Raw genomic sequence first — 26,773 nt, 5'->3', positions numbered from 1 at the left:
ACCACTTAACTCCTGGTGGACGTCTGTCCACATTACAGAACCATCGCCCAATATAATTCAGTGTCTGCTTGAGAGAGGCTCCAGTTCAAGGCACTGGAATGGGATTTGAAAGATCTGGGTGCCATTCCTGACTGTACCACAGACGTCCCGTGTGACTGACAAATCACTACCTCAGCTCTCTCTCTCTAAAATGGAGGTTCGAATACTTCCCTACCTCACACGGGTATATGGAGGACACAGTCGCTGTGACTGCGAAGCACTCAGTTGCTACTGTGATGGGAGCCACGTAAGTAATCAGATAGACAGAAATAACTGGCGTCTCACATCTTAGGAGAGCAGTGCAGCATATGGACCCAGATCTGGACAAGCAGAGGGTGATCCAGGTTAGCACTGAAGTTAGGATTGAAGTGTATTGGCAGTTCTGTGAAGTTCACAGTTTGCCCTACCAGGGCTCCATCTAGGACTGGAAAGCTGTAAAAGTTAAGGAGAAGGGCAAGGTTCTACATCTGCCTGGGAACAGTCAGTCACGCTCTCAGCATCATAGGTCAGAGGCCATAGGATGAAAGGAGCAATATTTCCCTGCTGCAACCTGAACTGGCTGCCCGCACACCACCCTTCAGGTCTCTCACCCTCACACCATGCATGATACTCACAGCCTCTGGAGTCCTGTGTACAGTTCCATGTCTACAGCATTCAGCGTCTGCAAGTTCTTCCAGTTCTCTATGTGTCTGTGGAGAGCAAGGAAAAGCTCAGCCCTAGGCACAACATGACAGTCAGTCTGTTCCATGCAGGTGAAGTGCTGCATGACACAGGCAACACCCAGGAAATGGTCTATAGGAGTCATCTACTCTCTGGCTTTGTCCAAAGCCCTAGGCATGGGGAGGGTGTGGGGAATAAACACTATTGCAACACCCACATAAGCTGCTGCTCCCACACCCTGGAGCTCATGTGGTTTCCATTATAACCCCCAAAAAAACAATTTCTCTTGGTTTTTTTATTATTTCCCATTCTCTGCAGCTTTGGGGGTGAAGCCATCACCTGGCGTTTTCTCCGGTCCTGTCCTTTAATATTTTATTAAGGGACCAATGGAGCACCTGGGTCTAAAGGTTAATGTAGTCAAATGAGAGGGAGGAGTTTTGGGCAAGTCACTTCCTCTCTGTGTGTGTCCCACTCTGCCCATGTGTAAAGCAGAGATAAGGATCAAGATCCCCACATGAGAGACACTAGCGCCACTGGGAAAAGGCTGAGCTGCCCGACAAACAGATAAGGTCCCTTCAGGGATCAAGTGCACTCAGCTCTGACCCCCACAGATTCAAAAAACCCAGTCTTCAATATGGCCTAGGACGGGTCCAGCCCCGCGACAACATATAGAGTTAAGGGCCCACCTTGGGGCTCCTGGTGTCTGAAGCTTCTGGAAGGCAGACAGCTCCGAAAGCAGCCTGATCCAGGGAAAAGACAGAGGGCTCTCCACCCCCGAGACAGCTGATCCACCAACCAGAATTTGTATGGACAACGGTAGAGCTGATTTCCCATTTCCAATCAGTAGGCTCTTCAGCACATGGGGAAGGGGCACCCCTGCATATAACAGGGCATAGGTGTCCCCAAAGTTAAGCGTGCGGAGCCCCTGCAGGTCTTCCACCAGGTGAGGAAACAACAGCTTAGGAGTCAGTGGCAGGTCTGTGGTCCTGGGCTAAGCAGGGGAACTTGTGGGCTCCTGCAAGGGTGACCTCCATGACACTGAAGAACCATTTGCGTGGTGGCTCATTTTCATTTTCTTTCACCCCATCCAACCCCCCCTCCTTCCTGACTGCCTGTCATAAGTAGATAGGTAAGGGTTAATTTTCTTTGCCTGTAAAGGGTGAACAAAGGGAACCAAACACCTGACCAGAGGACCAATCAGAGAACTGGACTTTTTAAAAGTCAGGGGCGGGAATTGTGTACTCTAGGTCTTTTGTTTCTCCCAGCTATGGAGGAAACAACTTTCCTGCTAACTCCTATTTCTTTCTAATTTCTCCTACAAAGTGTAAGTACAAAGGCAACAAGGCAAATAGGCTGTTATATGCTTTGTGTTGTATTTACATGTGTGTTGATGTGCTGGACTGGTTTAATTTGGCTATCTTTTAAATCAGACTGTTTATTCATATTTTCTTATAAGCAAGAGCCTGTATTGATCTCTTAATGCAGTAATATTGTTTTGTATTTTCTTTCTTTTTATATAAAGTTCTTTTTTAAAACCTGGCTGAGGTTTTTGGGGTTTCTCCGGTGAGGCTACAGGAAGGGGGGGTGGAAAATCTCTTTATATTAGCTTTACTAGATTTGAATGCATCGCCTCAGGGGGAGGGTGATTTCCCTCTTTGTTTTGCCTTCAAGGAGTTAAGTACTGCATCGCCCAGGCTCACCCAGGGAAAAGGGAGGGGGAAGCGGGGGAGCAGATAACGAGGAGACAAGGGGGAAGAGCTTGTTTTCCCGTTGAGATAGGGAGACCCAGGGGTTCTGGGTCTTGGGGGTCCCCCAGGGAAAGGTTGGGGTGACTCGGGGTAACTAGGAACCCTAAATAGTCCTAGTTGGTGGCAGCGAGATAAAATCCAAGCTGGGTATAAGCTTGGGGGAGATTCACAGTAAACACTCAGATGTTGAACTCTAAGTCCAGATTTGAGACAAACGTTTACTACACTGCCCCCCAGGACCCCTGCTCCCATTCAAACCCCCTGTTCCCCCCCAACCGCTCTGACCCCTATCCACACCCCCATCCCCTGACCTCCACCTCGAACTCCCCTGCCCTCTATCCAATTCCCCTGCTCCCCGCTCCCTTACTGCACTGCCTGGAGCACCGGTGGCTGGCAGCACTAGAGCCGCACTACCCAGAGCGCCAGGACAGGTGCCCAGCTGGAGCCATCCATGCCACCGCGCAGCACAGAGCACCCGGTCAGGCCAGGTTCTGCAGCTGCGCTTCCCCAGGAGCTCACAACCCCACCGCCCAGACCGTTGCACCAGCGGTGGGGTGAACTGAGGCTGTGGGGGAGAGGGAACAGCAGGGGAGGGGCTGGGGGCAGGCCTCCAGGGGCAAGAACTCAGGGGCTGGGCAGGAGGGGCCCACGTTTGCCCACCTCTGGTTTGGGGTGAGGTGCTTTGGTTGGGGTGATTGAGATATACCGTATAACAGGAATGGAAGGACCTGCTCATACATTTAATCCAGAGAGACAAGGTGGGGGAGGTAATATCTTTCACTTGACCAGCTTCTGTTGGGGAGAGAGACAAGCTTTCGAGCTTATACAGAGCTCTTCAGATCAGGGAAATGCACTCAGTGTCACAGCTAAATACAAGGTGGAACAAGCTGTTTGGCATAACTAGTTAACACGCATTTCAAGGAGCCATCCAAGGTGAAATGGCTACAGCAACACAGCACACCTATATTTATCCACTCTGCTAATCGGAGTGACAGGTGGGGTTCTACTCTTTGCTACCTGGGGAGTGTTTGTGTGACATAGTATCTGGCTTAGTTTGTAAAATGTGTCTTTACAATGAGTTCCTCACACACTTGAGGCAGTCGGGCAGGCGTGCTATAGAGAATGGAGAAAAAAACAAAGCTGACACTGCTGTGTTGTTTAATTCTTATGGCACGTTTACACAGCGAGCCTCAGAACCCGGGTCTACAGACTGAGGCTCGCATTACAGTGCTAAATACAGCTAAACAGACACTGGCTCGAACTGGAGGTCAGCCTCTAGAGCCCGTCCCTCCCTAGGCTTCAGAGCCCAAGAATCTACACAGCTGTCAACCCCAGGCTCTGAGACTCACTGCCACTAGGTTGTAGAGATATACCCCTGTAAGCACAGACTCTTGTTAGGGGGCCTCAATCCTGAGCTGGTGGGAGCCCAACCTAGAGAACAGAGGAGATTTTTGTCTCCCCTGTGCATTCAGTGCTTGACCTCATTGCTGACACAGCCACCAAGGGCTAGTTAACGAGTTAACATCCATGACAATGGCTGGTTGTGTGAAGTGGACCCTGGTCTACAGGGAAGTAGGGTAAGAATGTAGAACTGATAAATGAAATTGTTTTTAATTGTTCACTTTATCAATATAACTTCTGTTTACTGTTTGCCATTCACTACCCTTGTCTACATTGTAATTTCTGTTCACTGTTTGCCATATCATAATTCAAACCCCATTTTAAAACGGTTACTCCATTTTGTAAAAGCTTCCTCCAACCTTCATTTTTCAAATCCTGCTGTAATCTTATCAGTTTAGTTTAGATGTGTGAATGAGATATGTATGGATGATGGAATCAACCTCCAGCCCCAGCCTGTCCTGATGAAATAAAGTTCAAACACCACCGGCTGAAGATGCAGACAAGAACCCTAACAAAGTAAGAAGAGTCCACCCTAAAAAGAAAAGGTACAATAGAAGGAAGATCAAAGCCAGGTCCAAAGCTGAAAGTCATGCCTGCAATTGACGGGTGATCAATCACCAAACCCAGAGGCAGCGTGACACAGCAAGACCTATAGACTATGGATTCAAACTAAAGCCCACAAAAAGGATTGGTGAGATGGAAGACTTTGAAGGGTAACATTCTGCTGCCAACATGGAAGGGCATCGGTGCATGCCCAATAGAGACCCAGCTTGTCCTTGTGCCTTGCTTTCTTGGCCAGTTAGCCGCCATAAGCTATGAACCCAAGCTGCAAAATCAAGCCACGAACTCAAGCTATCTTAAGAACTGGTAGCTATGCAGCAGCTGCAGAACATCTAATGGATGTGTATGTGTGTGAGTGTGTGTGTACATAGGTATTAGGTATAATATGTGTGTATAAGAATTAAGATATTAGTTATTGGTCATAAATCAAATTGTTATCATAATAAATGTGGCATCTTTGTCTTGTCCCCTGAAAAGATCCTGTGTAGTTTTGTCTGTACAACAAAAATCACCAATTTACTGCAGGTGGTCCACTGAGCAGACACACACACAAACCTAGGCTGAACTGGAATCACTGACCAAGAAGTGATGCTCCTCATCCCAGTCCCTCTCACCACCCTTCACAGGACAATGGGGTAATTTCTGCTCCCACATGAGTTTTCACATTGGAAACAGGAAGGAGCTTTCCCCGTCTTCAAGCCCAGGGGAAGAACACTCTTCACACCAACAGACACACTCACGGGCTAAGCAAGCTCAGTGGGAAACAAGGGTTGGCGTGCAAAGCTCCTCCCACATTGAACTGACAAGCTGTTGGGCCATAAGCTGCCAGCTCACTGGAGTCCTTTGAAGGCATCTAGCTCTATGCCTTACACGCCTTCCTGGCTCTACGCCTTACACTACAGAGACATACCCAGAGAGATACCTATACTACATTCTACATACAGTACATACACACACACACGCACACACACACACCTGGTACCTTGCCTAGATAATCTGGAGTGGACTTTCATGAGAATGCCCTCTCTCCATGACGCCTGAGCAGATGACATGGCTTTTAGAGACACGCAGCTCAAGACTCACATTTGTGTTTGGATGCTGGGCTACAAAATAAGCGCTGGATTCCAGCAAGCAAGCAGCACTCGAATAAACTCACACACACACACACACACACACACAATGGAAATGCAAGCTGCGCATTTGTCTCTGCACTGTTATAGGACAACGAGGAAACTGATTTGTCATCCAGGAGTATTACGTCTAGTGAGCTAGACAGGAGCATTAGCTTTCAATTATCTGATATGTTTAGCATTATAAACAAACTGTCTGGCACACCAGCTCCAGACCATGCAGATACGAACATGGGGGGGTTGAGAGGAAGAAGGGGGCCTTCTTTTAAAAGCAGCAGCCAATTGAATCCAGCTCTCTGCCTCTCCCAGCTGTCAGGAGAAAGAAAGCCACAGGCCATGCAACTCAGGCTGAGGGGTACTTTAAAAAGTCGATAGGTTCAAGGACTTCTTTTGAAACCCACTTCAGCATGTTTTGTGACAGGCGTGTCGATCTGGGAGGCCACTGCAACGCAAAACAGCAATAACCTGCAGGAATACCAATGAGCCGCTGACAATCCCTTGGACCCACTGCCATTTGTACATGGGATAGTAGAGATCCTGGGTCAATTCCACAGTGTTTGGTGATGTCTCCAGGCAATCTCTATAGCCCCCAGCATCCTGCTAATGACTGCAGAAGAGAGTGCACTCTGCCTACGTCACCACCCTTTCAGTGCCAATCCCGTTACAATGATACTAGCAAAGACTGATGCAAATTGCCAACTGATCCCAACACATTTAACTAGCTCTGCGTACAGGGGTCACTCTGCCTCCACTGAACTTAACCTCTGCTAGCTTGGAAGTTGCAGGCAGCCACACAGCGACATGACACAAGGTTCAGGACAGAGAGGAAGTTAAGAAGAATCCTGTCTCCGACTGAAACCACATGGGAAATTTAGAGTCAGCAAAATAATTCTCTGAGATGGAAGGAGTATGGCCAGTGATTGAGGGCTACCACTCCGACTCTGGTAAGGAGTGCCATGAGATTTGTTACCCAGTGGACAGGGCCTTGGGTTTATGTTCCATCTGAAGAATGGCCCCCTCCACCAGCACACCGGGATCCTGCACCGTGCTAGAGCACAGAGGTCAGCATTGACTCAAAGGGCATCACCTCCATTGCTCCCTGCTGCTCATCACCTCCTACCCCCACACTGGGGCCCTGGTGTCAGCACGGATTCAGAAGACCTGGTGCCCCTTTTTGAGTCCCCCACACACTGCTTTGCAGTGTTGTGCTGGGGTACTGAGGTCAGCACTCACTCAGGGAAGAGCACCTACACCCTGCCCCTGCAGCACCCTGAGTTTTCTCTCAGAGCCCCCTCTGTTACAACCCCAGTCACACCAGCGAGTGACGGCTGAACAGTTTCACGCAGGTTGCTGCTGTCCAGATGTTCACAGTCAGTGCTGTGCAATTTCCCCCCTTCCCTTTAATTTTCAGATGCATTTTTGTGAAAACCTCAGAACTCAGAGGCTCAGTCCAAGGATCAAAGGCAACAACTGACAATGAATAAATGAACAATTCCTGGCAAGTTCCACTAGATCAGAGCAGGAACAGACTTGGCTCCACCCCCCATCAGCCTGCACTGGCTGGCTTTTGCTAAACTCTTCCTAGTAGGTAGGAAGGGGAGTGCGTGTAAAGAGGCCTTTGCCTTCAGTGAGGATAAAAGACACCACCACACAGAGCATCTCTGCTCCTCCTGCCTTAGTGTTCAGGTACGGTCAGCCTATCTCAGTGTTTCCCAAACTTGAGACGCCGCTTGTGTAGAGAAAGCCCCTGGAGGGCCGGGCTGGTGTGTTTACCTACCGCATCTGCAGGTCCGGCCAATCGCGGCTCCCACTGGCCGCAGTTCACCGCTCCAGGCCAAATGGGAGCTGCTGGAAGCGGCACGGGCTGCTCCCATTTGGCCTGGAGCGGCGAACCGCAGCCAGTGGGAGCCGCGATCGGCTGGACCTGCGGACATGGCAAATAAACAAACCGGCCCAGCCCACCAGGGACTTTCCCTGCACAAGCGGCACCCCAAGTTTGGGAAACACTGGCCTATCTTACAGTGCAGGAGCTGTGCACGGCTCGAGGTCTCTCTCCCCTGGGTAACAGAAACCCCCCCTTCCCATTATTTACAACCCCCTGTATCAAACATCACGTCTCCTGTTGGCCAGTGCCTGTAGGCTCAGAGGCAACACCAGAGAGGACTGTACTGGACTCCCCACACCTGGCAGAGTCAAGTGGTTCAGTTAACAACAGTCACTCCTTCCTCTCAAAGCTCTCAGATTCACTCAGGAACCCAAGAAAAACTGGTCTGCATACCCACAAAGCTCCACCTGCACTCAAATCTCTGTGGCATTTGGTACTCAGCTAATGGTGGCTCCTAAGTAACTGGCCTTTGGCTATTCACAGTTCACTTCATTACTGATTCCTAAACGTCCAGCCAATGGCAATCCATCTCAGTCAGCTGTTGGAGCCAGAGGATACAAGTGGAACGGTGAAGCAAGGCAGACCGCAGGGCCGTTCTCCACAAGGCTGCTACAGTACCAGTCCAGCAGAGGCCGGAAATTTCACTGCCCAGATGATGCGGACATCTGTGGCTCTCAGTAGCATTCTTAAGCTACCCGAGTCAGCTGTCTAGCATGTGTTGCATAGGAGGACTTCAGTTTTCTCCTTGACCCCAACTGCCCTAGGGGAAAGGCAGAGTGAGGTCACATTCATGGGACATCCAGAACTAGCTCATTCACTGCTGAGCACACTGAAAAAAAAAAAAAATTACCTCTCCTTAGACATCAGTCCTTATTTGCCTTAACTCAGCCCTGCTTCCCAGCTCAGCCCCAGAAAAGAGCTATCGTGGAATCTGATTTTGGATTCTCCTCTCCTGTGCCTGGGAGCAGTTGAAGATATGCTCCAAACCACTGAAGGTTAAGTGGAAACTGTCTGTCCTGACTGCAGCCTTGCCATGCGACTTTGCATGCCCCAGGAGAGACAAAGAAAAAAGCCCATAGCACAGTGAAGACCTAAGGAGATTAAACAACACAGCACAGGTCTCTGATTTGCATTCTCCATTCACCCACACCTGCATACTCCATAAGAGTTTCTGATGAAGCTATAAAGAAATCAAGCCATCTTTTACAGCATTATAAAGCACTTATCACATACCTTTAATAACTATGGGCATGAAAGACTTAATTCACTCAACATGGAAGTTATAAAATTGAATCAGTAACTGAGCATCAAAGGGAAATATAGACACATAAATACTTACAAGGGCAATATTTTCCCTATTAAATGGATGGATTTTCCCTCAACTCCCCCTCCCCATGGACACATTAAAAAAAAAAAAGTCTCCCAGCACTGAGGAAGTTTATATCGTTAGAGGATAATTCGAGGTCACTGGGGAAAAAAAATGACTCCAGCTTTGGAGAAATAATTAACAGCCTCACCCTAGGGTATAATTGTGATTTGTCAAGGTAATGATCATAAAACATAACATTTGTGACACATGCAAATCTGTGCCTCTAGCCAAGTCCTTATAGAGCACATGTGAGGACAGACGTTGTACATGAGGCATGCATAGGACTCAGGCAAAGAAAGTAGGAGATGAGGCAGTTACCCATTCATGGCCCCAACCTCGCATAACCTAGTGGTCCAAACAGGATCATTCAGAGGAACTATGTTAGTTCAGAAAGGTGCAACAACCAAACAAACAGCACCGCTAGTTAGAAACTACTAACAGACGGGTCCGATCTATAGCTAGCAGGAAACAGTTTTCAGGTCTGCATTCTGGTCCCAGATGTGACACTGCACCTGAATCCTACACAGGACCCAACATCCCAGCTCAGACATCTGTTTGGCATCCCCAGAGAGATAAAAACATGAATGGGCTGTGGAGACTGAATTCTTCTTACCCCGCTACAGAAAGTCTCCAAGTCCCAGCTGAGTCCCACTGGCAGGGTGTGAGGGAGGGGCAGGAATGTCTACACTGCTATTTTAGCCCCATCATGCGAACTCAAGTCAAGTGGCATGGGCTCTGAGACTTGCTACCACAGGCCTTGTTTTGCAGTGTGTAGACGTGCCCAGAGGATGCCTGCCTCATCCCAACAGTGAGGGGGCCTCTCGGTGTATAATCACCACGCAGGGAGAGGAGCTCCTTAGGGTGATCCAAGGGGACAGAACAAGGAGCCATGGGATTAAGCAAAAGAGCATTTAAGTTGAATATCATTAAGAGTCTCCTGACCATGTGGAATCTGAGTCTCCTGCAACAGGAGGTGGAATCAGCGGCCCACTGGAGCACCATCATGGGGAAAGAGCAGGTGCACAGCAGGCGGGAGGGGAAATAGGTTGTAGGGAACAATTTCGCAGTGCCCCTCAGGGATAGATAAAACAACCCCTCCTCTTTCTACTCCCACCCTTGCCTACCACTGCCTCCTCCACATAGCCTGACCAGACAATGCAAGTGCAAGAACTTTCTCCTCTGCAGCTCACTTTGCCAAAGCCTCTGAGTTCTCCCCCCTTGCCACTGAGTTAATAGCTCTGCAATGCATCTTGCAATCTGGTTTGAAGCTGGAGATGTGTTGTATCATCTCTGCTGAGACACTGAAGACATTCCCATCATCTCCCCTCCCAGAATCCCTCTCCTCTGCCCTCACGAGCCCCACCACAGTTCGCAGGGCACCAGCGGTAGCTGGTGTGGAATTTGTTTTGTTAAGGACACTTTTCAAGTAAGTCGGGATGAGCTCAGTGTCCAGCCAGTGTCTCCCCTCTCACCAAAACATGTTCTGCTGTCCCAGGCTACCTGGGAGCTATTGCTCAGTGCTCAAGGGCTGCCTCATTTGCAGTATCTAAATTCACTGCCATAGAGAGGCATCCGAGTACAGAAGATGCTCTAGAAAACCAGCCTCTATCCTGTAAGTGATATATTTAAGCCCTGTTTGGAATCCATATAGAATTATCCCAGGCACCGATGCTGTGCCCAGCTACACAATGCTGCTGGTAGTCCATAAGCACGCAGGCCAGAGGTCTAGGTTCCGCATTTCAGTTTTGTTAAAGGGATTGGGAAGAGAGGCACTGACAATGTTATTGATTCTTTACTGAATGTTATATTACATATGGGGGTCAGGCATCACATCCCCTGTATGTTGTGCCTGGGTTTGTTTTCCACCATCTTCTAAAGCCAGTGTTTCCCAAACTTGGGATGCCACTTGTGTAGGGAAAGCCCCTGGCAGGCCAGGCCGGTTTGTTTACCTGCCGCATTCGCTGCTCCAGGTCAATGGGAGCTGCTGGAAGCAGTGGCCAGTACGTCCCTCAGCCTGCGCCGCTTCCAGCAGCTCTCATTGGCCTAAAGCAGCGAACCACGGCCAGTGGGACCTGTGATTGGCCAGACCTGTGGACGTGGCAGGTAAACAAACTGGCCCAGCCTGGTCCGCCAGGGGCTTTCCCTACGCAAGCTGCATCCCAAGTTTGGGAAACATTGCTATGAGGGCAGGTCTACACTGCAGTGTAAGCCCAGGGTTCAAATTCAGGCTCAAGCCTAGCCTCCTTCCCTCTACACACAAATCGCACTAACCCAGGGCTCAGACCCAAGGTCCCAGGACCCCACAGGGGTTGAGGGTCCAAGCCTGAGTCAAGCCAGGCCTCAGGGTTCAAGCCTTATTGCTTTGTAGTGTAGATTCAGACCCACGGGATGCACGCTCTGGGAATCCACCAAAAGTATCCTACAGGCTGACTTTCTTCATCCTGTGGACCGTCTCATTTTCCCACACCGCACCACAAACAAAGGGCTAGAGCTGCTATATTTTGGGAAGCCACCAGGAAGTCTGGGATACAAGCAGTTGGACTGAGGCCTGCATAATGCAGTGTAGATATTGGAGACCCAGGTCGTTCAACAATTCCTAACCTGGGGTTACAAATGAGTGTAGACACTCAAGCCAAGGTCTGCTTAACTCAAATCCTAGTTTATAGTGCAGTGTAGACATACCCTTAGGGTCTACCTTCAGTTCAGAGTTAGTCCAGGTTCTTATCTGGGCATTGCCCCTAACCAATCAACTCTCAAAACCCTCTGATCTGAGCTAAGTGGTGTTTTCAATCCAGGCTAGCTGGCCTGGGCAGGGGTGTAGGTTACAGCCCAGGTGCTGCTTTCACTCAGGTTGGTAACTTACCCACTTTGAAGTAGGCTGCAGGCTAAACCATTTGAGTATTGACAGTCCCCCAATTCTTCTTGTGCTCCTCAATAGACAGACAAGTCCTTTCACAATTCAAAGGGAAAGAATCTTCAAGCACCTCTGCTCACTGCAGGGCTGAGCACCATGGGATATGCCCCCTGATCTCTCACCAACACGCATGGGAAAACTCAGCACCAGTGCAGGTAACTTGGGTAGGGCTTTGCAGAAGGGCTGCTCACACCCAGGCTAGGCTGATCTGGGTGCTAAGACCCAAGCACTGATCCCTCAGGCTGACTACATCCTCCCTCCAGTTCACCAGGAAGTGCCTTCACCCTCTCTTCCTGTCTCATAAGGCTGGTTGTCCTGGCTCCAGGACTTATGTTTCAGAACTATCAGCTGACAACTGCCTGGCCCATTCCACCACAGAGGCAATGCCACCTGCCAGAATTAGTGAGCTCTCCTGTTCTCACACACTAGAGCCAGGGCCTTTCCAGTGCCGGAAGAATTACACGTGGTTTTCTACCTCGATGCTGCAAAGGGAGAACAAGCTGCTTCACAAGACACAGCAGCCAAGACGAAACCTGGCTGGTGGCAGCAGCGGCATGGATTTCGTTCACAAACACCCTCCTTAATGTCATGTCCTTGTTACCACCAGTCAGAACTGAGCCCTGGGTTCCCCAGCGAGAGCTTTAGGCCTCCAGAAGCAATAGTGCAACTGCTCGATCACTGCATTTCTGCTCACACAAACGAAACCTTGCTCACTGGGACCAAGCTACACTGAAGGCCGCCAACAAAGAACTGCATTTGGCCCCCCAGTCCTCCTCTAAGAAGCAGCACAGCTTAATGGTCTGAGCACAGGACAGGGAGTCAGGATTCTTACATTCTACTCCTGATTCTGAGTCTCTGTGGGGCCTTGGGCATGTCACCTCACCTCAGCTAACACCACCTGCCTTCATCAGAGGAACGGAATGGAGGCTCTGTTTGTGCATTGTTACGCTCTGCACACATGCTGTTATAACCCACATACTACCTTCGTGTCCCTTAACTGTGTCGCCCCTGCCCCACCTTTGCCCAGGATCAGACAGCACAGCGATTATATTAATAAACCTTTCGCTGATTTAGCACCTTTCATCAGACAATCATAAGGCATTTTACAGATACTAACCCTTGTGACACCCCTTCAAATGAGATGTGGCATTTTAGAGTTGGGGAAACTGAGACACTGAAGGTCTAATTACTCCTTGGCCTTTCACCCTGTGTCATGTACACCCAACAGAGCAGGTGTACCCACCACCCAAGGGTGAGTGCATGAGGAGGGAATTCTAATTCAGCAGCATTTTACGCCCTGTTGACACAGATGTAAATAATTCCCGGTACTGAAATATAACCACTTCTGGGGTGGAATGCAGAAGCTGCAAGGCAAGGCCCCAGTCCCCTGCTTTAACCACTAGACCAACCTGTCTCTCCTTTTAGCTCCAGTGGAAGGTTTCAGACTGACATCCCTGGAGACCAAAATCATCTATTTCTCCCCACAGATGGGCTGTTTCTTTGTTATTGTGGACTGGGCGTGTGGCTGGCGATCTCATCCGCTGCCAGTGTGCCAGCTTCCTTCATGAAGTCATGGCTAAAACAGTCCTTTGCATCAGGAGAGGCGGTCCCTTCTGCTGCTCGTTAGAGACTTATCTGCTGTGCATCAGGAGCATATGCTCTGGATTAGGGACTATTACCATAAACCTGTTCATGTTTCATTACCCTGCAGCTCTGGGATTGAGGGCTTCCCAGGGGAAAAAGCTGCTTCCTGAGAATTTCAATCGCAGCACAAGCTTCAGGACAGGCCAGCATCGCTTGACTTAGGAGGTGGCCTTAGGGGACCCAAAGAGCCAACCCTTGGACAGTAGCTAGCTGAGGCAATGAGACCCAACCTGGCTTCTGGATGAAGGACACTTGTTTTATTCCTCTTAGTCTTTCATATGAAAGCATGAGGTCCTGACCCGCTATGGTCAGTAAAGATCGTACGGCACTTTCTTCAAGAATCAGGGTGCTACGCCCAGCATCAGGGCCAAATCTCAACTCATTAAATTACATTCTGCCTCATTCAATTCCCTCTGCGGGTTCAAATGGACAGAGGGTGCTTCTCCACCTCCTACACCAGGCCCAGACTCCCACAGGGACAAAGCCTCCAGGCTGCACCAGATGGCTCAATTAACGACAGAGATGCGGGTAGGGTGGCTACTCACACATCCCCACAACACTGGACACATTGGTACTTCTAGGAATGACGGGGCCTGCCCCCCCTGGTGCGCCCGCATGTGCACGCCACAGAGAGGAGGCCATTTTGAAGAGGGTGCCACCCTGCCCCCACTTGCGTGACCCCACGTGCACAGACCAGTGAGGTCACCCCGGCACCGTGGTGATACCAGACAAAGCCATGTCTAGTGTTGTCTCAGTATTGGACAGGGGACAAACCATCTCAAAACAGGACTGTGCATCCTAAAACCGGACCAATAGCCTGCCTAGATATGGTGGGGGTTAAGAAGCCAGGGCCCTGTATCCCAGTTCTGACCCCACAGCCCCCTGCTACTCCATTCCTAGCCCCACCTCCAGCACCTGCAGCTGTACTCATATACCTTAGTCCTGAACCACAGCCCTCCTGCTGCCCCAGTCCTGCCCCCTTTCCCCTCCTCACCCACACACACTTAAAACAAAAAGGTTCCCTGTGAATCTAAAGTTAGGAGTTCTCTTTTCTACACCAGATTCTTTTTTCCATTTTAAATGCAGACGTGAATGTCAGGGCCGTGGGGCTGATTCCCCACCCCTACCCCCACCCCCACCCCCTAGTACCTCCTCTGACTATCACAAAAGCTGTAAAAACAAAAGCTAAGATTTGCAAACTTCAAAGTGTCAGAAGGTCTTTGTGCTCCTTGAGCAGTTATGAGCTTTTGGCAACAGACTCCATGTCCTGCCCCCAGCCTGAGCTCTTCTTGTCTTCTCCATCCTCTGCACTCCCCCCCATCCCCTCCCACTTTATCCTCCTCCATTTCCCTCAGCCTTTCCCTCCCTCCTAAGCTATTTCAGGCACCAGTTTTCCCACACGCACCAGATAGTATGAAACCTGCTGTGCTGCTGCTGCTCCCAATGAGGCGGGGAGATGGAGCCAATCTTTCTTGGACTTGTTTTCAGCTCCCACGAAGCATTTGTTTTTCTAAATGGCTCCCAAGGAGCCTGAACTTTGATCCTCCAGCGTTTTGGCTCCTCAGATGTTTATGAAGCTTGAGCAACTGGGCAGTGATGCCCAGCTGGGCTGGAGTAGTGCCAACCTGCCCGCCCCCTCCCCAGTGGAACGCTGTTCCGAAAGGCCCTGGGGCCCAGCAACTGAAGGTTGTCTGGGAGCTTGGAAGAGGCCTGCCCCAGTCTCCCTATCTTCACAGTGCTGCCACAGAGGATTTAAAATCTCTCTCCTTGGCCTGCTTGGAGCCTGTTCTCCACAGCAAAGCCACTGGCTCCGAGCAAGCTATTGTCAGATAGCTTATTATGTTCCCATTGCTCTTATTCCTTCTATTGCAGAAAAGCCACAGCCTGTCCTGCCTGAGCTGCCAGCAGCAACAGCCCTCCACCACCATCTGCCCCACGCCCCAAGCGGGGAGATTTCCACTACCTCAGCCCAAGCTCAGCCCTCAACGACCCACCAGAAGGAGCAAACACCCCTGGCAGCTGACTCCCTCCAACAAAGTCACCTGGCAGTGATATTAGCAGCCGTTCGAGATTATAATGTTTTCATTTCCTGCAGTTGGTCATCATTGCTTGGAAGCGTCAAAGAAAAAAAAATCAGTTGCTTTTCTGAACACATTTCCCTCACAGAGTGGACCCGCTGGTGTGTTATTGTAGGATTGCGGTCAGGAGAGCTGGAGATGCACATGCCAGTGCGTGGGCATGGGATTGCTCATGAGTGCTGGGCTGTTGGTACTGCAGAGTACTTTGTGGGAAGGGGATGGTTGGTTTGCACAAATGACACTGTCTAGATAGAGCCAGGTCTAGGGGTAAGCGGGAGAGGGAGAAAGTATCATTGATCAAACTTAGCCCTCCCTCTCCCAAAACACTCTCAACTCTGGCAGTGTCCCTTTAACAAGGATATGGGGTTTTTCTAAATACTGTAGAAGGAAACAATAGGGCAGTGAGAGACTCTGTTAAAGGAGCTATGGCATTTTGGTTAGGATTTCTGGCAGACCCAGCTAAGGAAACAACTGTTTGGACCTAGATGCAGAATAGAAATGCCTCCACCCCCAGTGGCAAAGTGGCATACTCAATATTCCACTCCACGTATGCCCTATGTAAGTGCACAAACTGCGCTGTGAATTATCCTCTCAGCACTCACGTGGGAGCAATATTTACAGTTAGTCATTTGAAAATAGTATGTCTAGGTTTTTGCTTGTTAAAGGATCCAAAGAGATGCACAGAACTTGCTTACTTTTAAGCAGCCTCCTTTAACAGTCAGATGGTTTTTTTACTGCCCAATAAATTTTAACTTCATGCACTAGATGGGCAATGGCGACCTCTAGTGGTCTACTTTCAGCACTGTGAGGGGTGAAGCTGCCTGTCTTCTTTTTAAGATCAGCTGATTGGCTAAGAAAAAAGGCTGCAGCCCTCAGGTTAAGCACAGATCTCTGTATCATAAGGCAACGTCCCATTGAGGGTACCCTGAGCGCTTCTCTTATTGAGATGGGATAAGTACACACATGACAAGCATGATAAATTTCTGATTTTAGAGTACACCAGACTATTTGCAAAGCATTACCAAAGGCCAATGCTTAACTGACAGGTATCAAATCTTGCAGGAGCATTCAAGGAATCCAGAGGCCATTCCAATTCGTAATTGCAAAGAAGGAACGAGAAGCAAAGCCAAGTTCAAGCTCCTGATGGTGCCTCCTCTTTCTGCAGTGAGGCTGAAAATTCATTTACTAGGACATGGCCTCCCTTTTGGTGCCATTTAGGGTCAGAGAGCAATTTCAGTGCCAGAAAGCAGATCCTCAGCATAGAAAACATCTCAGCATGTTCCTGGATTCTTTGCAAATCCTAACTCAAACTTTGCTTTTTCTTCCCAGGCAGCTGCGTGGGCTGAGAGGTCCCAGTACCAGCCCGGCTTCAGAGTAAATATCACCCCCGACTATCAGAGGATGCAATCTGCATGTTAACACAGAACTCAGTGAGAATGGAGACACAGAGAGCCAGAGGGCACAAGACAGACAGACCAGGGCGAGACTAGAGCACGCCAAATGGCAGAGACACGGAGTGGCAGGGAGAGAAAGTCTGAGCACTGAGCACAATCTCTCAGTTCTTGGAGCCAGCTAGTGGTGCTGCAGCTATAAAGACACTTCCAATGTTCTCATGGCAACGGTGGCACCACGGGCATGAAAAGGTATCAGCAGCCAGCACCAAGCCAAGGGGGAAAAGCCCACCCCACCAAGCCAGCACAGTCAGTTATCAGGGGAAGTGACTGGGGAATCCAAGGGACTCAGAAGAAAGGAAAGTTCACTCTGCGTGACGAATGTGGACGTTGTTGCATGCCAACACACAGAGAGTCCTCTGGGGCCTGGCTCACTCAGCAGCCCACAACAGCTGGGACCTAAGCGCTATTGCTGTATGCCAGACTGGGTTTTTATTAGAGTTTTCTGCTTTGTGGGGCGGCATCTCGTGCCTGTCTGAACTGGGGGGGCTCTGCCAGTCCTACGGCACACGCTTGGCTGGTCCCAGGCAGGCCCCACTTGTCTGCTGGGCTCTATCCACCCTACTGGTCTGTGGGAGTTAGTGACTGGGAGGGGGAGATGAGCCCCTCCTCACACAGATACATAGAATGACCTGGCCGCGGACCCAAGGAGAAGTGGCAGGGACAAGATGGCCCAACACATGCTGTGCAACAGAAGGGCTGTATCATCCCCTTGCCAGGAGCCAGAAGGCCGCACCACAAATGTGTCCTCCCTGATGACTGAGTAGAAGCCACTAGCTGGCCAAGCTCGCCAGCCACAGCAAGAAAGCAGGGGGCACAGATCAGCGTTCATGTTGCGCGCCCCGTCAGTGCCAACCCCAGGCAAGCTAAATGATCCAACCAGTGGATCAAATTCAGTGAGGAATCCTGGTCACGTGCCACGTGAGGCACGTGGCGCATATGCTACGAAGAAGAAGCAACAAAGTCATGAGGAGGAGGGGTGGGGGCAGAGCACTTTCTGGGCTCTGGTCTGACAGAACCATGGGCTACACCAGCCTACTGAAGAGGAGGCCAGTGGGAGCGCTCCATGAGCCACATTCACACCTAGAGACCTGGCAAACTGAGAAACCTCTGGAAGCTGGAATGAAGCTCAATTCAGATTCAATGCCTAGAAGTTTGTATCCTTTTCCAAAGCTGCCAGCCGCCCAGAGATACCCCAGCCTGGCCCAGAGCAGCCTGCCCCTACTTCCTGCCAGGATCCCCCATCATAGCTTTCCCCACCCCTGAGGCAGCAGGGCCTGGAACCTTGCGAGGCTCAGGCCCCCATACACACCTGGAAGTTCGAGAGACTCGGAATTACAATCCCCCAAGCCGTGCGGTGTGCCCATCTGCAATAGGGCATCCTTACCAGAGTGCCCCCTTGCAGCGCTGCGCAGTGCGGCAGTTGCTCAGACTCAGTTTCCCTATTAGTCTGCTGCTGTTCCTCCAGCCTCCAACACCGCCTGGGTCACAATGACTTAGCCCTCTGATCAGGTCACTGACAGGTCTACTTCTACCAGGAAACCCAAAGACCAAAACGAGTAGACAAGCACATAAATTCTTCCCTCTCCCCTTGAGATCATATCAGCAGCAGCCTTCTTTGCTGCAAGCAGAACTCCCCAGCCACTCCCCCAGCTGAGCAGGGCTTTCCTTTTCTGCTCCTCCCTGGGAGTCCCACTCCTGCCCCAGGTGTTGCAGGGCAGGCTGACTGGGACTCCAGTAGCCCGTTAACCCTTTCCTGCCTTGCGAGGCATCTGTGTGCCCCTTCACCCCATGCTAATGGGCAGCATGGGGAACAGCAAGGCTGTGCATTCAAAACCCTGAGCCAGCACTTGATGAAGATAAATAAAAAGTTCAGTGAAAACCCCCAACAATTTCACTGCAGAAACAAAATTCCTTGGTCACCGCAACTGAACTGTCCCCAAATTACCTGTCTGACCCCTACAGAGTGACGAGCAGGGGGTGGGCGGAGAAGGAAGTGGGGCAGCCAGGTAGTCCTTTCACTCACTCGGAGGAGCTGCTCCCTGGAGTACAGGTCCGTGAGGCGTAGGCAGAGGAGATGCTGCTTGTTTCAGGGCTCAGTGCTTTTTTACAGCCAGACTAGCTGTTGCAGCCCTGAATGCCGAGGACATCACTCCAATTGCAAGGCCATGCAGAGGGTCAGGATGTCTGCTGGCCCCTCACCGGTATGACCCAGAGCAGTCTGCTCACTCCTAGCACAGGGTTTCTCAGTTCATCTCATTCTGTAAGTGACCTGGTGAGAATGGGACTAGCCTCCCCTCCCAATACCCCAGTGTTCGGATCTCAAAATAGGTCATTCCGGGGACCATGGAGAAAGGCTCAGAGCACCACTAGTGGTCCATAAGCCACGGGCATGGCCTGGCACATTCCATACAAGCGTCCTGGGTGCAAAACTTGCATTGCAGCAGCATAAGGAGCCACACGTACCCAGAGACTTGGGCTCTGCAAGATGGGAGGACTCCACCCTCTGGCCTATCAGCTCCGAGACAATTGAGGGGTGCAAGGCAAGCGCAGGGTCTCTGGGGAGCACCTCCTTCCCCCATTATTCCCTCGCTGGCTGCCAGCTCATGGCTAACACAGTCAGGAGTTAAAGGGCTCGTTTGGCCTGTATTACCCAGCGCAGCAGAAAGCAACAGAGTCCTCCTGCATGCACAGCTGCCTGTCCAGGGAGCTCCTTTCCTGCAGTGAGACATCAGGCTCCACACTCTGCCTCTCTGGCTGGCAGAGCAGCAGGGTTGAGCTGCTGGGATCACCTCCTACAGCAAGTGGGCAGATGCTCCATCCTCACAGCCTGTCAAAGGCTCACTCTCAAGCCGAGGGGATTTTGCACCAGCGTTTCCATGGCTTCCATTAGCACCAGGGCAGCACGAGGCAGAGCAAGGTGGGAGCAAACGGGAAGAGGACCAACCCCAGGGAGAAGCAGAGCACACTGCCAATAGGGTGTGTGGCTGTCCAGACCCAGGGATCATGGCTCTCTCTGCACACGGTGCCCTTTGGAACAACAGGGCCAGTCAGCTATGCATCACTACAAACTGCTGAGTCGACACAGGCACCAGCACAGCTGAACAGCCTTCAAGGGGGGTCCTGCAACGTGAGAGCCCCAGCTGCATGGGAGACGAAGGGAGAATAGGAGCTGATCACCAATACACTGCAGTACCCCAAAGGGCCAGGCCGGGTGTCTTCATTTCCCTCCGGGGTGATGAGCTTCCGCTTTCCTTCCCTCCCAGCCCTCAACAAAAATAAAAGACGTTTAAAACAAACTGGAGTTTGGCTGGTTTGGGGCAGGAAACAGCCTCTAGCCTGGCAACTACAGCATTTCGGTGTAAGCTCTGTGATCCCAGGACCAGTGGCAGTCTGATGATTCACACTGAGTGTATCTGAGGACAGATCGACACTTGACACTTTCCTAGTGTACCCCTGGAATCTTGCCCCTCCACCAGGGCAAGCCACAGCCCTACAATATCAGCCGCTGTCTTGGAGTCCATCGGCCTCCCATCACACGCATTGTCCCTCCAAAGGTGCCCAAGCCCAACCCCACCTGTGCACACAACTGGCCCAGCAAGGCTGTTACCGCACCATGGCCCTCACTGCTCTGCTCAGGAACAGTCTGCAGGACGGGGGACGCGGGGGGGGGTCACCAAGGAATGGAACCCAGATCAGCTTGAAGAGGGATGCTCCCTTTCCATAGCCCTGCCCACAATCGGAGCATCAAGGCGTTGTGTGGGCCCAGCTAGTTCCCATTGCCTTGACGCTGGGGCAGGAGCAGGTCAGGCCAGATGAGAAATTCTCCCAGACGATAGGCAGCCCTAACCTTATGGCACCCCCTGCGCTAGCAGGTATTTGATACCCCAGGAGCAGCTTGGTTGGATCCTGTTTTTAATCTCCTTCCATTGCTTCCCCTCCAAAGTCCCTGGTGTGGGCAGAGTTTGGCAGTATCCACAGATGTAGGGTAGTGTGAAATAGACACCACAGTCAGGAAACTGCTGACCAGGCTTGAGACATTGAGATTAGGGTCATCCATGTGCTGCTCTCCAGCCACTGCTGCCAGGGGAGGAGAACACTCAAGAGAGTTGGGGCAAGGGTCTGTGACGTCCCATGTGAACAATCGGAAGACGCAAAGGGCTGAAATATTACCACGCCTGCTAATGGGCATGACAACACCCAGAGGGATGCGATCAGCCCCAAATCACGCGATTACTGTGGGGGAGGGAGTCTGTGTCATCATTAGAGCAGGGATTCAGGACTCCAGGGTTTTGTTCCTGATTCTGCCACCAACTCAATGCAGGCAAATCCCTTCCCTTTCTGTGCCTCAGTTTCACCCATCTGTAAAAGGAGGCTAATAATAATAGTGACCCAACTGGTGTGGACTGCAAAGTGTCCTCACCTCCAAGCAGCTTCCTGCTGTTATTATAATGAAAGGGATTAGAGGAAAGCAAAGCCATTATTATACTCAGCCCATTGGGAAAACTGGCCAGCGGGGGGCTACAATTTATACCAATTGCAAGGTATTAGCCTAGCTTAGGGAGCCATCCCTTCTCCAAAGGCTGTAGGTTACTCAGATCTTACATCAGGACTTGACTCCTAACCTTTGCTGAAAGCTCACTGGGGTCCAAGCTGGTGGGGGAACATGGCCCTTCAAAAGAGATCTTAATCCAACCTCTCTCCTGGGCTGTCCAGTTATAGAACCCATGGCATTTCATGCAGCTGGAGACAACCCCAGCATCCCCCCACCCCAAACAACAGTCACCCTCCTTACTCAGCAGTCTTTAACATCCCTGGGCCTTCACCCAGTGCGGCATGACTGATGTGTTTCTCTGCCCAGACAGGCTCTAGCTCACTGCTGCACGAAGTGCCTGGAAACACCTTAAGTCTGAAACGTTCTGTGGAAACTGAGTCTCTTCGTGTTTACGAAGCCCTGTAACAGCTGAGTGGGAAATATGTCTTCTCCACAGAGGCTGACAGCACAGCGAATGATGCACCAGAATGCACTCATCACAGGTGCCAGCGTGCCGTCCCCACACACCCTGCCTCTAGGCTTACGTTAAGAACCCCTATTCTCCTTCACTGCACCTGAGCGAATACCCTCCCCTGCATCCCACCTCCACTGATTAGCCAATCCCAGTGTGGCCATGTGCACCTCTGTCTCCACCCCCAGTTCCGGTCGTGCTGAACATCTGTATTCAAGACAGTCATGTCAATCACCTTGTCAGCAGCCAAAGAACCTCTATGACATATGGCCTAGCGACACCACTAGCAACCGCTATATGGAAGAGGCTCTTTCCAGTGTGAAGCTCGAGTTTGCAAATAAGGGCCTTGCAGACCCGCCCTTTGAGGTGCCCAGACTGCTCAGCGCAAACAACCCCAGAAGGAAGTTATGTCACGAGCAGACACAGGAGCACTTTCCTATCGGCACTGGAGAGCAGTTTAACCAGGGTGTGACCAACAGCTCTGCAGCCCTTCCACTGTTTACCATGATGGCCACGTTTCACCCATTTGAGGGCCACGTTGGTGAAACACCAGCTCTCCAGCAGCTCAGTCCAGCTGGCATGAAATGCAGCTGAATACAGCCAATGCAACGAGACCCCATAGAAATGGGCAGAGTGGCACTAACTAAACTAAGAGACATCCCAGCATGCAATGCAAGCAGGGCTCTCAGTTTAGAATGGAGCATTATGGGAACCACCAACTCACCCAGCCCACACCTCCAGGTTAAAGAACAGCCACAGATTGCATGGCTGAGCCATGTGGGCTGTGTTTGGCTCGTGAGCCATTCTTTGCCCAGTGCCCAGCCATATATGGCTATACCAGATCACCCACAGCTCCACACCCACGCAAACACCTTCCGCACTTCTCGATCACTTTTGGTGTGGTTTGCTTCTGACACAGCTGCTAACTCTCTCTGCCTTGCACGCACGCAGTGGAGCAGAATCACTCCCTCGGTGGATTGGCGTGACGGGAGGAGGGATGCGGAGCTGACAGCCATGCCTATAGCCTGTATGGTGATGGTGTGACAGCACACATGCAGCCAATACAGTGAATAAGATTACAACAAATATAAAATAATGATACAGCTGTCAAGACAGATTAGACTGCACAGTGGAAAAAACTGCAGGGCTGTTTAGTCACAGCCATATGAGATTAATTTATCAATACAGCTTATGCGGCACTGGAGAGATAGCAAATTGAATAAGTGAATCTCCTCCACACCTTGCATGGGGATGGAATCTCCTGAGCTAATCCGCACAGAGGTCTGAAGGCCAGCAAGGATCTGCAGGCAAAGTACAAGGCCATTCAGCTCCCGAGGAGAGAGGGTGCCCATACGCAGACTACACATGTGGAGGACACAACTGCATGTACACCTTGCGCATGCAAATAATACACATCCTCAGACACACATAGCCTTGCACACACACATGCATAAACTTTCACACACCCACAGACATGTACAAATACATGCACGCTCCAATGCACAAAAGGAGCAGACCCACTGTGTTAGCAGAAGCAAAGGCCACTTCAGGGCAGGGGCAGAGTGAGTCGCGGGGGACACAGGAGAACTCTGGAGAACTTCACCCAGGGTCTGTGTTGGCAAAAACCTAATGAGCAAGTCTTGGGGAGAGGCTTGTTTTTAATTTGCAAATTTTAACTAAGAGTGACAATAACGATGGGTTAAAAATGTGCAGATAAATAAATAGCTGCAGTGATAATTAGCCAAGGATTCTACGTGTGAAGGTGAGAGCTCAGCAGCAGATGCAGATAGGAAGGAAGCACCAATTTCTATAAATATTGAAATCTGGTAATCATCATCATTAGAACTAGTTGTGATGTATCTGCTGCTCAAGCCCCACAAGTAAGAATGGCATTTATTTGCCACACTTAGAATGTCTAAAACTGCTTCCTTGTGCTCCTCTGTGATTCTGCACTGTCCCTTTCCTGCTCCCAGACCTTCTCACCCAGTGACACTGCACCTTTAAGGCTGAAAGGCAGGACAGATCTGAGCGGGGGAGTAGTGGGAGCACAAGAGCAAGAACCATAGATCCCATCACCCCCTATGCTAATCCACAGCAGAAACTGATGACAAGCCTTGGTCAGTAACAGAAATCATACCATGGAAGAGCCACCAATATGGAGATATACCCATCTCATAGAACTGAAAAGGACCTTGAAAGGTCATCAAGTCCAGTCCCCGCCTTCAGAGCAGGACCAAGTACTGTCCCTGACAGATTTTTGCCCCAGATCCCTAAATGTTCAGCCTGAGGGAAGGGGCTGAACAAACAGCAGCTCAGCAGGACCCTCCAAGATCCCTGCCAGATTGCTGGCATCAGATGACTCCAGCTGGTGCTTCCGCAGCATGGGAGATGGCTCTGACCAGTCTCTCAGAGATTTCCTGCTCAAGTGGGGCATCAAGAAGCTCCACAATAAAATAGGAGCAGGCATCTATTGTGCCCGAGTTATCAGGTGCCATTCGGGGTCAGGCCAGCAGCATTCTCCAGCTGCTGGGCTCTATTCCCTGTAAGGATGCGGGTCCAATGCTCCTCCCATCTAATGCTGGATTACATTAGTAAACCCTCCAGGCTAGTATCCCAGTCCTGACACTGCCCAGTGCCACAGCCAATAGGGGAAGGTGCGAGAGGCAATGCGGTGGACAAGCTATGGAATAACCTGAGTTCTGCAGAGTTCTTCCTCACTCAGTTACAGAGCGTGGCCTCCCAGGGTTTTCTCCCCAAAGGCCCAGCTCTTCCAAAGCCGCTGACCCTCAGGGCCTCTCCCCTGGTGTCTCTTCTCTCCGGCCTCCTTCAGGAGTCTCCTTCTCCTCAGCGGCCATCCCCATTTGAGAGAACTCCCAGCTACCTCTCTCCTGGGTCTCCTCTCCTTGCAGTCCTTGCTTTATAGGAGCCACCCAGCTGCATCTAATCCTTAATTACCTCCACGGGCCAGAGAATGGGTGAACTGGGCTCTCTGGCTCCCCTTTAACCTTGTCGCGGCTAGTGGGGGGTTTATACACTCCACCACAGGTCTCACTGGCCCTCTCTGCATCTAATCCCTTTCAGAATCCTGATCAATTCTGGACCTCAACAGCATCTCGTGGCAGCGAGCTCCACAAGCTGAGTGTACAAGGTGTAGTCCCTTTCATCAGCCTTCCAGCGTCATTGGCTGTCCCCTTGTTCTTGTATTAGAAACCATAGTAAATACGAGCACATGATTTGCCTTTTCTCCCCCATTCATTATTTTGTGGAACTACCATCTCCTCTCTTAAAAGGCGTAGAAGATAATAAAGAGAGGGAGGGCATGCAATGGCATAGGCACACTCTCCACAGACACACACACCCACTTCTTCACTTTGTCTGCAAGCTACCTGGTGACCATGAAGCCTGGAAAGCTGGAAGCAACTTGCGCTGGTAGGTGCACTGTACACAGAGCAGTCACAGCAATGTGTGACAGTGCTGCATCCTCACTTCCAGAGGAACTGACTCTGTGCTGTGAAAATGGACAGGATTGCAGAGGGCCTGAGTTCCCACAGGAGTTTAGTATCCATTTAGGCACCCAAAGCGGCGGCCAAGTTTTCAGAAGAGCTCCAAGCTCTGGACATAGGTTGGGGGCTTGGCTTCCTTCAAAACCCAGCCCTAGTGTCAGAGCAGGGCCTGCTGGGGGCTAAGCGCTCTTGAAAATCTGACCCTGGTTTAGATGCCTGAATGGGAGCAGAGCTGCCCTGGGTATTAAGCACTTGGAAGTGTAGCCCCACTACTGCCTGATGTGGCCAGTTGGGGACCAGCCAAAATGCCGCCAGCTCATGGTGAGATTTTAAAGGACAGAACATCACCCCATGGGCAGGCAGAAGCACAGGTTTACACCCACGAGCACAGTCCTGCACCCCCAATCGTCCCTTTTTCATCAGCAGTGACAGCCTTTTTGCCCTGTCCTCAGGGCCATGAATAACTCCCAGTGTGTGGCTATGCACGCTGGGATTGGCACCACGCAGCAACTGACTTCATTCACAGCCACACCCAGCATGGCATTGGGTTTGCAGGAGCTCCTGCCTATCGTCTGCCCCCTCAGCTTCCTGCTGTCTCCAAGAATCCTGGAGGAAAAAGCCCAATGCACCATCCGCCCCCCCTCACTGCCACTGTGACCATGTGCCATTTTCTAATGCTTTGTCCTGCCTAGTTTCAAGAGGCCGGAGCGAGCACATGTCCCTGGAAAGACCATTCACCACTGTGGCAGGGAGGTGTCTTTCAGACAGTCACCCCAGATTTTCCCACTCTATTTGTTATCCCCCCCAATCAGTACAATGGGGATAACAGCATTTCCATACTGCACAGAGGTGTTGGGAAGGCAAATACGTTGACGACTGTGAGGCACTCAGATACTATGGGAGTGATGGAGACAGACAGACGTTCATCCCTTTGCTCTCAGTGATACACGTGTTCTGCCCTAAAGTCCCCTCCTTCCTTGGGGTTTACACCCTCCAAACTCAGACACTATTCTCTGCACAAATGGACCCCTCCACGCCCCGGATCTCTTTTCACTGCTCCTCTCTGAACTCTCTCTCCAGTTGGTCAATAGTCGGGTAACAAGGCACCCAGAACTGAGGCAACATTCCAGGTGCTTTAAATAAGCCAGCTCCTAGCTCCGTGCTACCTGCTGCACCCAGCTACATGCCTCCCCCTGCAACTCCGCACACTCCTGCAGCTGCAGCCACTTTTCAAGGGCCTTAAGGCAGTTTTCAGTCCATTTGGCAGTGTCATATCCAAGCCAAACTGAACTAATTTTCAGAGGCAGATTTGGCGAGACACTGTATCAAACGCTTTCCTAAATCCAACTATATTAGGATTTCCACATTGGGCTCAGCCACTAAT

At 50.9% G+C, this 26,773-nt stretch overlaps 1 protein-coding gene across 3 annotated transcripts in view; it reads right to left on the bottom strand.

Annotated features, from left to right (window-relative positions):
- Positions 1–26,773, bottom strand: part of NTRK3 (neurotrophic receptor tyrosine kinase 3) — a 456,641-nt gene that overhangs the window by 250,771 nt on the left and 179,097 nt on the right. For all 3 annotated transcript variants that reach the window (XM_032806496.2, XM_032806497.2, XM_032806499.2), the window contains one exon: positions 654–728. In XM_032806496.2, the coding sequence (XP_032662387.1) occupies positions 654–728 (75 nt within the window). The remainder of the gene's footprint in view (positions 1–653; positions 729–26,773) is intronic.

This window comes from Chelonoidis abingdonii, chromosome 9 (genome assembly GCF_003597395.2).
Source record: "Chelonoidis abingdonii isolate Lonesome George chromosome 9, CheloAbing_2.0, whole genome shotgun sequence".
Lineage (NCBI taxonomy): Eukaryota > Metazoa > Chordata > Testudines > Testudinidae > Chelonoidis > Chelonoidis abingdonii.
This window is presented reverse-complemented; position numbering and strand designations above follow the sequence as displayed.